Source organism: Oncorhynchus masou, chromosome 6, assembly GCF_036934945.1.
Source record: "Oncorhynchus masou masou isolate Uvic2021 chromosome 6, UVic_Omas_1.1, whole genome shotgun sequence".
Lineage (NCBI taxonomy): Eukaryota > Metazoa > Chordata > Actinopteri > Salmoniformes > Salmonidae > Oncorhynchus > Oncorhynchus masou.
This window is the reverse complement of record NC_088217.1, coordinates 71509924-71524279: the sequence shown is the minus strand read 5'-3', so window position 1 is coordinate 71524279 and position 14356 is coordinate 71509924. Positions and strand designations below refer to the sequence as shown.

The 14356-nt window shown below is 49.4% G+C and overlaps 1 protein-coding gene across 1 annotated transcript in view; it reads right to left on the bottom strand.

Moving 5' to 3' along the window:
• Nucleotides 1-14356, bottom strand: part of LOC135542569 (bromodomain adjacent to zinc finger domain protein 2B-like) — a 72936-nt gene that overhangs the window by 5113 nt on the left and 53467 nt on the right. The window contains 21 exon segments of the mRNA XM_064969652.1: nt 298-577; nt 778-1764; nt 1892-2186; nt 2302-2376; nt 4465-4688; nt 5024-5278; nt 5813-5953; nt 6251-6316; nt 7718-7750; nt 8057-8101; nt 8316-8381; nt 9051-9116; nt 9254-9315; nt 9429-9521; nt 9633-9861; nt 10373-10474; nt 10788-10896; nt 11002-11062; nt 13002-13286; nt 13447-14103; nt 14106-14199. Coding sequence (XP_064825724.1) covers nt 298-577; nt 778-1764; nt 1892-2186; nt 2302-2376; nt 4465-4688; nt 5024-5278; nt 5813-5953; nt 6251-6316; nt 7718-7750; nt 8057-8101; nt 8316-8381; nt 9051-9116; nt 9254-9315; nt 9429-9521; nt 9633-9861; nt 10373-10474; nt 10788-10896; nt 11002-11062; nt 13002-13286; nt 13447-14103; nt 14106-14199 — 4225 coding nt within the window.

The following is a 14356-nucleotide window of genomic DNA, read 5'->3' as shown; positions in this document are numbered from 1 at the left end:
ACACACCACACACCACACACCACACACACACACACACACAACACACAACACACACATAAATAAATAAACATATAGACATTTTTCAGAAAAAGAACTTAAGACAATATAATGCCCCCTTGAAATAGATCTAAATAGATCTATCTATTCTGATACAGAACACACTCCAGTGCTGTTCTCTCTCCTCAAGAGATTCCTTTCTTCCACCCAGTGGAACAAAATAAATGATTCATTCTTATGACTCGGTGAATTAATAAAGGTTAACTGAATAAATATATGACTCATCCCACACACGCTCACCCTCTGGGATGGGCCGTGGTGTGGGGTGATCCGAGTGCTTGGGCACCTCCATCATGGCGGGAGAGGGCACCGTGGACGAGAGCTTCTCGCCGGGAGGAACAGGCGACTCGCTCTTGCTGGAGACGCTGGGCGCCGCGTTGGCACTGCCCTCCACGGAGCTGAGGCCTGAGTGGCCTGGCAGGGGGCTGCTGCAGAAGGGCAGCTGGCTGGGGCTCAGCATTCCACTGGGCCAGCCACCGCAGAACGCTGAGAGACCCAGCAACGACCCGCCAGCCTTACCCTAGAGGGGAGAGATACATACAGAGACACTTCAATATCATGATTAGAAAAACTAATGTGTATCACTACACTTAGGGCTATAGCTTCAAACAGAACCTACATTCTTCTGATGTTACATTTATTCATAGGATTTTCCATTATCAGCTTCTACTACCAGTATAAATCATTAGGATAAGGGGTCTGTCCTGGCAGCGTACTCACCTGCAGGGCTGACAGAGGGTAGTTGATGAAGCCAGCTGGATGGTGGGGGCTGGCTGAGGCCGACGCTGCCGAGGGGGTGAGAGGCAGGGCGGGGGAGGCCGGGGGAGACCTGGGCCGCGTGAGGCTGGAGGAGGGCAGCGGGGAGGACTGGAGAGGGCCGGGCCCTGGGGAGGGAGAGGTGGTGATGGAGGTGTCGTCACAGGGGGAGCGGGGGAGCAGGGTGAACCAGTGACCGCTCCTCTCTGTCAGGACCCTGAGGAGCTGGTCACTGGGGAGGTACTGGAGCTGTGGAGGGTTAGGGATTAGGGTGGAGTTCTTCATAGGGCTGAAAAGCTGGGGTGGGGGGCTCAGGAGGGAGGAGAACGAGGAGGGAGACGAGGTGGAGGAGGGGTAGCCGGGTTTGGCCTCCTCGCATGGCAGGTTAGGTGCTGTCGACGCACAGGAGCTTGTAGGTAAGGCGGGTAGAGAGGCGTTGTGGGCGGGATAGGATGGTGGTGTTGTTATTGTTGTCGTGGTAACAGAGAGTGGAGTGGGGCTGCCATTGTATTTGGGATGGGGGTCTGCCTCGGCTTCGCGGGTTGCCTTGGCCACTTCCTTAGCGGCGTGGAGGAGCGTGGTCAGTTTGGAGAGAGAGGCTGACTGCAAGAGGAAAAGATTGGGAGAACTTTTCTTCTCCTCCTTCCCTTCCTCTGACCCCACGGGGGTGTAGACGCTCCTCTCCTCCCCACCGACGCCCCCAGGTTTCTTCTTCTGCACCTCCTCCTCCTGCGGCTCCTCCTTGATGTGCACCTCCCCTGCTGCCGCCCTCCTCCTCTCCCTCTCGTTCTCCAGCTCCCCTGCAGCTTCTCCGCTCTCCATGGCCTCGATGAAGACCCCTCCACAGTGGGGCAGAACCCAGTAGCGCCGGCGGTACCGGTCCTGGCCGTACATCATGGAGCGCAGGGAGTGGGACGCCTCAAACAGCTTCCTCCTCACCTGGTGCTGTTGCTGTGAAACCAAGCAAGAACGCCATGGCCTGAGTTATAACTAAATCAATGAATCAATAATATCTAACTATTTAGTATTGTTCGTCCATAGAGATGGAAATCTCAGATCTCCGGAAGGAAGGACTTACCTTGGCTAGCTTCTCTATCTGTTTCTCCAGCTCCTCCACACTAGTTGATTGGTCCCCATCGTCCTCGTCACACGTTTCCACTTTCTTCCCCTTCTTCATCTCCTCCTCCTCTTCCTCGTCATCTTCATCGGCCAGGTCGTCGCTGTCTTCGTCTTCTTCATCGTCGTCGTCGCTTTCTGCTCCGGCCTTTCTCTTGCGTTTGAGGCCAGAGGAGGGCGTACCCAGGGGCTGGGCCTCCTCCCCTCCCATGCTGGTATCTCTCTTCCCGGTCCGTTTGGCATGGATGGTCCTCAACCTGGAGAGAGAGAAACACACAGGTGAGATTTCAGAAGCACACACACACACACACACACACACACACACACACACACACACACACACACACACACACACACACACACACCACTTACTTTTTGAGTTTGCCCTCGATCAGCCACTTGTCCTTCCTCATGTTGGTCATGTGATCAAGGTTCTTGTCGATCTCACTGTAGAAACAGAGTAAGATAGAGTATATGTCAGCTCACACGTACAGGTAACTATGGAAACAGAGTAAGATACAGTATATGTCAGCTCACACGTACAGGTAACTATGGAAACAGTGACTAAATGAGGGACACAAAATATATAGAAAGATTGGGAGAACCTTGATTTGATTTATTGAAAGCAGGTGCTTCCACACAGGTGTAGTTCCTGTGCTAATTCAGTAATTAACATCCTATCATGCTTAGGATTATGTATAAAAATGCTGGGCATGCCATTATTTTGCCACCATGGCTATGTCCCCCTAGGATGACGATGTCCCCATCCACAAGCACAAGTGGTCACTGAATGGTTTGATGAGCAAGAAAACGATGTAAACCATATGCCATGGCCGTCCCAGTCACCAGATCTCAACCTAATCGAACACTTATGGGAGATTATAGAGCAGCGCCTGAGACAGCGTTTTCCACCACCATCAACAAAACACCAAATTATGGAATTTCAAGTGGAAGAATGGTGTCAAATCCCTCCAATAGAGTTCCAGACACTTGTAGTATCTATGCCAAGGTGCATTGAAGCGGTTCTGGTTCGTGGTGGCCCAACACCCTATTAAGACACTTTTTGTTGGGGTTTCCTTTATTTTGCCAGTTACCTCTAGTTAACACAAACAGTACAATTTTCTCTCTCTCTCTGTACAGTGAATAGCCTGCAGCACTAGTATCCCTCCATTCTAGTGAATAATTTATGTATTGGCTTCTCTCTCTATCAAAATTGAATCCCACTCCAGATTAGCTGATCTATCCAGAGTCTTACAAAGCATTAATAAAACACGAGAGCATTAGCAGCTGAGTGAAGTCAACTGAACGTCATTATTTGTAAGGAGCTAAAAGGCAGTAGGCTCACAACAGTATGCAAGCCTCCTGCACACTAAACCTTTCACACTGGCTCCACCTAATGAGACAGGAAGGGACGACGATGCCTGATCTACCAGGATGTTCTCTCATGCTTGTGAAATGTTGTCTGCATGTCCTGTCAGTAAAGCCAGTAAAAACACAAGAATCCATGTTTGATCTCCTTACGCCCAATAATCTATTCCCTTGCAGCTCCACTGGTCTGAGGCCTGTGTGATGTACAACGCTGGCAGGTCAGCATCACTCCTCCTACCTGTCGACGCTTTTGCTGCAGATAGAACCTGACCTTTAATTGTTTCGTTTCAATTGTTCTTTCTTCCCTCCAGACGACGACGCTCTTGCTGCAGCATTATCTATTTCAATGTTTGGCGTCTCCTGTCCTTTACTCCTACCTGACGACACTCTTGCTGCAGCATTATCTAATTCAATGTTTGGCGTCTCCTGTTCTTTACTCCTACCTGACGACACTCTTGCTGCAGCATTATCTATTTCAATGTTTGGCGTCTCCTGTTCTGTACTCCTACCTGACGACACTCTTGCTGCAGCATTATCTAATTCAATGTTTGGCGTCTCCTGTTCTTTACTCCTACCTGACGACACTCTTGCTGCAGCATTATCTATTTCAATGTTTGGCGTCTCCTGTTATTTCTCCTACCTGACGACACTCTTGCTGCAGCATTATCTATTTCAATGTTTGGCGTCTCCTGTTCTTTACTCCTACCTGACGACACTCTTGCTGCAGCATTATCTAATTCAATGTTTGGCGTCTCCTGTTCTTTATCCTACCTGACGACACTCTTGCTGCAGCATTATCTATTTCAATATTTGGCGTCTCCTGTTCTTTACTCCTACCTGACGACACTCTTGCTGCAGCATTATCTATTTCAATGTTTGGCGTCTCCTGTCCTTTACTCCTACCTGACGACACTCTTGCTGCAGCATTATCTATTTCAATGTTTGGCGTCTCCTGTTCTTTACTCCTACCTGACGACACTCTTGCTGCAGCATTATCTAATTCAATGTTTGGCGTCTCCTGTTCTTTACTCCTACCTGACGACACTCTTGCTGCAGCATTATCTATTTCAATGTTTGGCGTCTCCTGTTCTTTACTCCTACCTGACGACACTCTTGCTGCAGCATTATCTATTTCAATGTTTGGCGTCTCCTGTTATTTTCTCCTACCTGACGACACTCTTGCTGCAGGCCAGCTCATTGGCCAGGAAGCCTAGTATGGAGGCCTTCTGGGTGGGGGTGTGAGCCTGGAAGGCCTTGGTCTTCAGGCTGAGGGCCAGCTCAGCCAGGTCAGTCTGCCCGCAATGGGCCCCCATGTACATCTGCAGCACCTCCGACACATTGTCCCGGTTGATGCCCACGTTGGTCAGATGATCCCCCAGCATGGTCTTGGTCTGGGGGGGAGAGGAAAGAGACAGGATGGGTGAGTCATGGTCTTGGTCTGGAAGGGGATGTCAGGAGGGTTGGGTTGTGATAGAGTTGTTACATCTACACTTTCCAGGGGAGTGTTGAATCATAGACAATGGACTGGTTTCCCAGACGACACAGATTAAGTCCTAGACTAAAAAGCATGTTCAGTGGAGATTCTCCATAGAAAGTGCTTCTTAGTTTCTTAGTCTAAGACTAGGCTTAACCTGTGTCTGGGAAAGGTGGACCAATGTGTGTAGGTTTTTATTCCACCTATGTGAGAACCTGCTTGGTATGTTCCTGTACATGTACAGTATCTCACCTTGTGTCCAGGGGGCAGTCCAGGGTCACACACGGCCAGGGAGAGCAGTCTGACCAGCAGGTCCTGGACGTGTCCCATGCTGTCTCCCACGTTGAGCAGGCCCTCCTGCAGCATGCCCAGGGTGGGTACGTCCACCCCCACATCGAAGCCTAGCACCTTCCCAAAGCCGCGTAGGAACTGCATCAGCATCAGGCAGTCAGACACCGCACCCCCCGGCAAGATCAGGCCAGGGATTCTGGAAAACTCTGGAAGAGGCTGGAATGAAAGGAGAGAGGGACGGATATTTAGGATACTTCTCAAATGACATCCTGGGACTCCTTTTGTGCCCTATGTGGACTGCAGTATATGGGGAGCAGTGCGACATATTGCTATGCCAATGACTGAATTTTCTATGCCAATGACTGAATCACATGGCTCTGAATGGCAACTTTTTTTAGGTTTTCATGAGTAAACATGTGGTGGGCTATTATCTCGTCCCACCTTGTGCATTACTCTCTTCAGCCACTTGATGGCAGTGTACAGCACAAACCGTGTCCAGTACTCAGGTTTCACATATGATAGATAACAGATATACTGTACATACAAACCATTGTGATGATACAATGCATTTAACCACACATAACCCAAACCTAGACAACATTAACTTGTCAGTTCAAATATATATAACGTAAAAGAGATTTAACTACATTAAACGGCCACCTAGAATTTAGAAAGGAAGGTCCCTTTAATGATGTCACCCTTCAGACATCACGCAGGACTGAATCGTGGGCAAGATGGGTAATTTATTACCTTATGATCGGCCAGACACATGTCTTCATTTGGCTTCTTCAGCTCCCTGGCAATCTCCAGTTCCAGCCTCCTCAGTTCCAATTTCCGCTCCTTGTTCAGGCGTTTCTCATCCCTCTTTTCCTGCCGCAAGCGCTCACGCTCCTGAGGGCCCCAGAGAAGGAGAGAGGAGGGGAGAGGTAATGGGCTCACGCCAGTGGAGGTAAAACAGACAAGAATGTCAAGCCGAGTCTGCTGAGTACTTTTAGAATTCAGCCCGGCGCCCCTGCCTGCGCTCTCAAAGAAAAAGAGCTCGAGGGCCATTCTTTTGACTCAGTTAGTGTATTGAAGAAATGAAAAGTAGAGGGAGGAGAGAGGGATTGGATGGTTTCAGGAGGAGTGGGACCTTCTGGCGTGTGTGTGTGTTGTGTGTGTGTGTGTGTGTGTGTGTGTGTCCCGTACCTCTGCTTTCTTGCGAGCCTCCACCGCCTTCATGAGCATCCCGTGTTGCCGTCTCCTCTCCCTCTCCTAGCAGAGCAGAGAAAACACACACGCGCACGTTACACACCGGAGAAGGTTTAACCTCCACAGGTTAAGTCAGAGAGGTGGACCGAAGGAGGAAAACCACCATTCGCCTCCATCATGGTGAGGTTTTTACATACAGCAACACGTACAGTTGAAGCTGAGGTTAAGAGACAACGGTACGAATGACGACAACCAGAAAGCATCAGAGGGAGAATGCGGTAGATGGTGATGACGGGGTCATAAAGAGAAGTTAGGGTCAAGCTATGATGCCTCGAGGTAAGAAGCTGACGGAACAAACGCAAAATGACTGAGTCATCATAGCCACAAGCCAGTGGGATGAAAACAAACATTGCTCTGTGTATCATCCATCTGTTTAGCTGATAGCCGTTCCAGATTGAAAATAGCCTAAACCTATGGGGGGGATATTGAGTGAAGGTCTTACAGGGAGACTTCCCTGGTTGAGGATAGATTGTCTCCAAATGTTTAATTGTAAACCAATAGGATTTGATCAAGGCAAAGCGAGGACAGTGACTGTCTGTCTGAAAGGGAACTCAGTGATGTGATAAACGGAAGTCAATGAAACAAATCCTCTGGAGCCAGCTGCATACAGCATGTAGGGCCAGGAGCTTCTCTTGCTCAGGTTTATATTGTTAGGAAAAACTCCTGGCTCTAATCATGTGCAACAGACACGCTCAACAAGCAATAGACAGCCAGCCAGCCAGTCAAGTGGCTGGAGAAGACAGCCAGGTACAGCAATAGACAGGAAGCCAGTCAGACTGCTGGAGAAGACAGGCAGGTACAGCAATAGACAGCCAGTCAGAAGACAGGCAGGTACAGATACAGAACAGAGCAGCAGAACGACTCAGGCAGCATTCCAAATGGCAAACTCTTCCCTATGTAGTGCACTACTTTTGACCAAAGTAGTGCACTATGAGGTAGTGCACTATGCCATTTCAGACGCAACCTCAGACTCAATGGGACGTAACAGGTTAAAGGGCAGCTCTTTGTGGACAGAGACGGACACAAGCTCAATGTCTGGAACTGGAAAACTCAAGCACTCACAGCCACTCAAAAACAACAGCTAGACGATGGATGTGATGGATGACTCATCGAGAGGAGCGTACGTTCAGACAGTAAGAGTGAGCATGGCAGGGCATGGCCGGCCTTTTGCAATGCATTCTGGGGAGTGCGGGGGGGAGCTACCGAACCACCGCAGGCGGAGCGAGGTCGGGTGTCTCAGAGCAGATGGAGGTGACACACTGTTGTGTTTGTTTGTTTTGCTGAAAAGCCATGCAGAATAATGTAGTATGATTGCAGCCAGTGCTATACTTAATGCATTGCTATGACAACCATATCACAACCAGGAAACACGATGCGGTGTTAGATGTACAAAAATAAACATACCCATACCATATCTAGTCTATGCCTCTCCAACTCCTGGCAGAGAGAGTTGGCAAAGTATTATGGAACAGAAATGACAGCAACAAAAAAACAGATTGTTTAGCAGAAAAATACCCAAAGATCAGAAATAACCCAATAGAATGGAAACTGACCAAAGAGAAACAGTAAAGGGTTTAATAAAATATCTAGTTACACACAACCTTGATACACACACACACACACACACACACACACACACACACACACACACACCCTGCAAACACTGATCTAGCTGAAGTGTATTTAGTATCCTTTCAATCATGTCAGAAGAGAAAATGTGTCCTGCTAAAAAGCTCTGCGTACCTGGTGCTTCAAAATGACTGCATGCTGTCTTCGCATTTCTTTCTCCTTCCGGGGAAGACAGCAAAGATGAGGGGAGAAAATCAATACACTTTCATGCAGCCACCATCATGAAAATCACTAGGGCTGATGGGATTTCAGACCATTTTACAGAGGAGCCACAGCTCATGCCTAATCTCATTGTCAGACACATCTCACCTGGGGGAAAAAACGTTGACATTTTGGTTTACATTGACATGCTGTGTGTAACACAAACTCTCACCTTTATTCGTTTCTCTGCCTCCATAATTTTGGCATTCGCAACCTCTTCTTTCTTTCTCCGTTTAGCCTGCGAATGCAAATGGGGTCAAACGTCATTTCACTGCCAGACATCTGGAAAGACAGACTGACAGACACATGCCACTCCTCAGGTTTGCACCGAGCACTCAAAATATGATATTTTCCCTGTAACCGAAAATGAAACGCATGCCTCACGTGCCAGTCAAATGTGTAGAACACAGAGAGTGAATCATGTATCATTTAAATATGTAATTGCAAACAGCAAAAAAATTCTGTTAAGAGTGGCTTGCCAACCGTGTCAACTCAAATTTGATTTAGGCCTGCTAAAATACTTGAGCTCCTACAGTGTAATTGTGTATGCAAGGGAAAGATGGGTTTTTTTCCTACCCACTTATGCTAAACTGTTGCTGTTGTCTGATAAAATAGGGAAAAAAATGATTTCTGTCTCATTTAAATATGGTCTGACTCTGAGACAGCTAGCAGAGACAGCGATTTTAATATTCAACAGCCATCAACCAAGACCAATTTAGCATTAGTTCCATGTGGAATTATGCCTGAGACATTACTCCTTCCAACACTGCGGTATTATTCAGTAATAGGCTTGGGTAAGATTAAAATACTATGGACAGAGTAGACTGAGGCTCTGGGATGCATTTGAGGAGTGACGTTTTGATAATTCAGAGGATATGTTTGGTATTGGGTCAGTTGACTGTAGTACCTCCAGAATCTGTTGTGCCCTCATCTCCTTCTCCAACCTGATCTGCTGAATACGCTTGATCTTCTCCTGGAGAAACACAGAGGTTGGTGGATCAATACACTATGCAAACCAAACGGGGGTGCAGTGGTAAAACACGGACACCCTCCATAGTCAAGGCGGGATACGGTTTGACAGGAAGTGGTGCCACGTAAAAAATGCCCTACCTGCTGCTTGATGATCTTCATTTGCTCCTTCTGCTTCCTCCTTTCCTCGGCCGCCATGATGGCTGAAAGAGAGACTTTAGGGGCTTAGGTGTTAAGAAATGGTTTGCAGCAGTGGTACTGTACATCTCTACAAGAGGACAGCGGGGAATGGTGTATACACTCAGATGTAGTGTACCTTGTTGCTTCCTGGCCTCTTTGGCTGCCCTGGCCATGGCCTGCTTCTCCAGCTTCCTCATCATCTTCATCTGGGCCGCCTGCCTGGCTATCTCTGCAGAGAGAGGTGATGGAACGTTACTGTGTGACCACACATGTTTGGTAGGTAGAATTCATAGACTTCAAAACAGAGATCTGTTTTTTTTTCTCATCTTCTTCTCCTCACCTTGGGCCTCCAGTTTGCGTAAGAGTTTGGCCTCGCTGGGGCTAGGCACCTCGGCCCCCAACCCCAGACCCTCTCCCACGTTGGACGGCCGGCCCTTCCTTCTCCGGGAGCCCTTCCCCCCCTCGGCCCCGCGCTGGCGCTCTGAGTTGGGGGGCCGTCCCCGCCGGCCCTCCATGGCCAGGATATGGGGGATGACGTCCTCGTCCTTCAGCAGGCTCCACTGCAGACCCTGCGGGTAGGACGGGAGCGAAACAACAGGGTAGAGGGGCTGTTAGTGTCGTGTGGGTAATAAACGGCTTCAACATACTTCGGTTGCTTTGATTACTCTACTGTTACTCTAGGTTTGACTCTTTGGATCGATCACTCATGACGGAAAAGAGGGTAGATCAAAGATCAAAATATGCAATGCATAGTGGTATTACTGGACTACAAAGCTAAGAACCGGATAATGGTCCAATTTCTACCTGTGATATGAACACCACTACAACACATTCCATTCGACATTCAGCTAGTTAAACTATCCTACTATACAGTATATGACTGGTCACCTGAAGAAGTCATGTCAACTGAATATTACATGACTCCCTAGACAAAGGGGGCTAGGGGGTAGCACTACTGGAGTCTATGGCTGATTTATATCAATGTCCCTGAACTGCTTAAGTCACTATACAGTTTCTACTGTACATGAAATGAGGAAATAAAAAAATGAGACGGGCAATAGATAGATGAAAAGACATCACCTGGGGTCCTTCTCTGGCTTCATAGAAGTCACCAACCATTATCTTTGCACTGAAGCTAAAATTATCGCGTGTGATGCCACTTATTCCATTTCTGGATAGATACTACAGAAGAGAAAATAATGACGTTTGGTGAGACAAGGATATCCAATGTGAATGTATGTAAAAGTGTGGCTAAAAACGGACGATTCTACTACTAAGCATCAAAAGAATTAGGGGGGAAGTTGAGCAAAAGAACAGTGAGAATCAGAATGCTCTAAGGACAGGTCAGCTTTTAGTAGGCAGAGGAAGGGATTGGGGAAATTAACTAAAAGGATGTTTAGGTCATGTTAAGGTCACAGTTGGCATTGATGCTAAGTGAGCACGAGCGTGAGGCTTGCTAGCGTAAGGCTAGTCTAAGGGTTAGCGTTACTGTTACCTTCATCACATCTGGGTACTGCCTCAACTTCTTCCCGCATGGCGCGTAATATGCCACGTCGCCTTGCATCTTCCCAGACACGCTCTTGATCCGTGTTTCTCTCTGCCAGCTGGAAAACACGTGGACGGAATGAAACTGGGGGTGAGTGACCGAATGCCCGAGGCTTTGCCATTGCTAGAGAGGGCTTATCAATTCACGTCTCCACTCGACCTACCCCAACTCTAGAGGTATCCTCAACTCCTGCTCATCCATCACCCTCTTTCTTTTCCCTGCGCCTGGAGAGAGAGAGAGAGAGAGAGAGAGAGAGAGAGAGAGAGAGAGAGAGAGAGAGAGTTAGAGGGAGAGAGAGAGAGAGGGAGAGAGAGGGAGAGAGAGACAGAGAGAGAGAGTGAGAGAGAGAGAGGGAAAGTGAGAGGGAGAGTTAGAGGGCGAGAGAGAGAGGGAGAGAGGGAGAGAGAGAGAGAGAGAGAGAGGGGGAGAGAGAAAGAGAGAGAGAGAGGGAGAGTTAGAGGGAGAGACAGAGTTAGAGGGAGAAAGAGAGAGAGAGAGGGAAAGTGAGAGGGAGAGTTAGAGGGAGAGAGAGAGAGAGAGAGACAGAGTTAGAGGGAGAGAGAGAGGGGGGAGTTAGAGGGAGAGTTGGAGGGAGAGAGAGAGAGAGAGAGACAGAGTTAGAGGGAGAGAGACAGAGACAGAGTTAGAGGGAGAGAGAGAGAGAGAGAGAGAGAGAAAAAAAGAGAGAGAGAGAGAGAGAAAAAGAGAGAGAGAGAGGGAGAGGGAGAGAGAGTTAGAGGGAGAGAGGGAGAGTTAGAGAGAGAGAGAGAGAGAGAGAGGAGGGAGAGTTAGAGGGAGAGAGAGAGAGAGAGAGAGAGAGAGAGGGGGAGAGTTAGAGGGAGAGAGAGGGAGAAAGAGAGAGAGAGAAAAGGAGAGAGAGAAAAGGAGAGAGAGAGAGAGAGAGAGAGGGAGAGTTAGAGGGAGAGAGAGGGGGAGAGTTAGAGGGAGAGTTAGAGAGAGGGGGGGGTTAGAGGGAGAGTTAGAGGGAGAGAGAGAGAGAGGGGGGAGAGTTAGAGGGAGAGAGAGAGAAAGAGAGAGAAAAGGAGAGAGAGAGAGTTAGAGGGAGAGAGGGAGAGTTAGAGGAGAGAGAGAGAGAGAGAGAGAGAGAGAGAGAGAGAGAGAGAGAGAGAGAGAGAGAACCCATAAGTCAGACTGAACAATACACAGACCCAGCCTTCTCTCCATAGCCCTAAACACCCAACCATAGCCACAGCATCCCAGTACTGAATATGAGCAGTGTTTCGTTGTGTGAGACAAACGGGGCTGCTGGGTCTCACTCCACTATGCTGGCCTTTCAGATCCAAGGTGTGCCTTCTCCTATTGACTGGAGCGCTGCCCCGAGCGTGTCCGCTGGGTCTCTAACCCACCAGCTGTGGCCATGAGAGTGCCTTATTGTTTCTGCGTTCCCTTTACTTAACCCGGTAGAGTATTGAGAAACTCCGTGCTCTGAGAGCAACTTCAGAGATGACTCAAAATATGTCCTGAAAAATCACTGACATTCCTACGTGATTTTGATGGGCAGTGAAGCATGTTGAATTGAAACGTGCTTAGGAAGATCGGAATCTCTGTGTGTGTTCTTTCCTTTCCTCAGCTGGGTAAATCTCCCAGTGCTGAGAGAGAGAGAGGGAGGAGAGCAGAGGGGAGGGGAAAGAAAGAGAGCTTGGGCACAACAGAAGTGCCAAACAAGTTGTCAGGCCTGTTAAGCCCAAGGACATGCACCTACAGGAACCCAGGCCTGTTAAGCCCAAGGACATGCACCTACAGGAACCCAGGCCTGTTAAGCCAGCCAACCGCCCGGCTAACTAAAAATAGAGCCTCCTTTTCCTCTCCCTGTTTTCTCCCCACAACCATCTGAAGATGATAGCATATAATGGTGAACTTAGATATTCCAGTGTGGTTACGTGTCCTCAACAGTTAAAAGGTACAGCGAGGTGGTTTTGCAGACTGGTTTTGTGCTTGAGCTGTATGAGTAGCTTTGACAGAGTAGGTAAAGAAGTTGGCCATAACATGGTACAGGGTCAGATATTTTGTCATCCCCCTAATGGTTAAGGTTAGGATAGGGGTTAGGGTAATCTGATGCTAGATTTGCAGTGATGGGGCAATTTAAAACTTGAGCGGCTTTGACAATGTACCAGGCGTTTAAGGTGTGTTGCCTGCGGTTACCTGGGGGCATGGCCAGGGAGTAGGAGGAGGAAGGAGAGCTGTGATAGGCCAAGGCACTGGAGCTGGTGACGATGTTGGGCGTCTTGATGACCTGCAGGTTGAGCGGGGAGCAGCTGGTGGCTGTGTGATTGGTTGAGTTGCTCAGTAAGGAGGCGTGGCCTTTGGTTAGCTTGAGTGGGGTCTTCTCCCTCTTGGAGGCGGAGCCTGAAGATGGCAGCTTCAGCTTCGGGTCCTTCAGTTTGCCACCGGAGACGTCCGCATCGCTTTCCGAGTTACTGTCAGAATCTGAGAGGAGGGTACCAGAAAGAGCGGGGTAATCACTGGGAGACTCAGCAATGGTTGAATAGTGTTCACTATTGTACATCACCGTAACACCAAAAATACTGTACACTACAAATATTGCATGTGCCTTCCATTAGGACGGTCAGAACGGTAGGTATCTAACCTGACAAGCTGTCATCCGAGTCCTCCTCATCATCCTCCAAATCATCCAGATCATCATCATCATCATCATCGTCGTCGTCGTCATCCTCAACAGAGTCATCAGAGTCCTTGCTGCTAGGGAGACCGGGGAGACCTGGGAGGCCGGCCTCGGCCCCTCTGAACAGGTCCACCAGAGACTGCACCAGGTGACTCTGAGAGAGGCCCTTCCAGGCTGCCATGGGGGCCAGAGCATGGGCCTGAACCTGGAGGTTAGGGGCCTGGAGCTTAGGGGTCTTGGGGGCTTTGATCTTCCTGGGGCCCCGGGCCGTTGCCGGTGAGAGTGAGGTAGCGGGCCTCGCCGGGGGGCCCTGAGAGGAGGCCAAGTGGGCCCTTCCGCCGGTGCTGAGGTTGACGGGCAGCGAGAGGGACGCCCCTGTCCCAGAGAGGTCCTTGTTGGAGTCCTTGCGGGGCTTGGTGATAAGGGCCAGCGGTGCGTCCTGAGCAGTGGTGCTTTGGATGACTCCGTTGGGGTGGGCAGCCAGGCCCAGGAGAGCGCTGGACAGGAAGAGGTTGGAGTGGTTGTTCTGGGAGGGAGGGGGAAGGAGAGCAGGGGGCAACTTGGTGCTTCTGCCACCGCCACCCGGACTCTCCGAGGAGGACAGCTTGGGGGCGGCAAGGAGGATGACGTCACCCCAGCAGCCTTCCGAGAGGTTCTGTGACCCTGCTGCTTCTTGGGCAGCGCTGCCGGGAACGTCTGGCCTTGCGAGAGTAAAGACTGGAACGGAGGGGGGGGGGGGATAAAACAAGGGGAAAGAAAAGAGAAAACAGCATAATTGTGCCAGCTGTCAATTTGCATCTACGTGGATTATTCAAGCTGGTGATGAAGCACAATGCCTGGCTCACTCTGTCTCACTGTGCCGAGGACAGAAGCC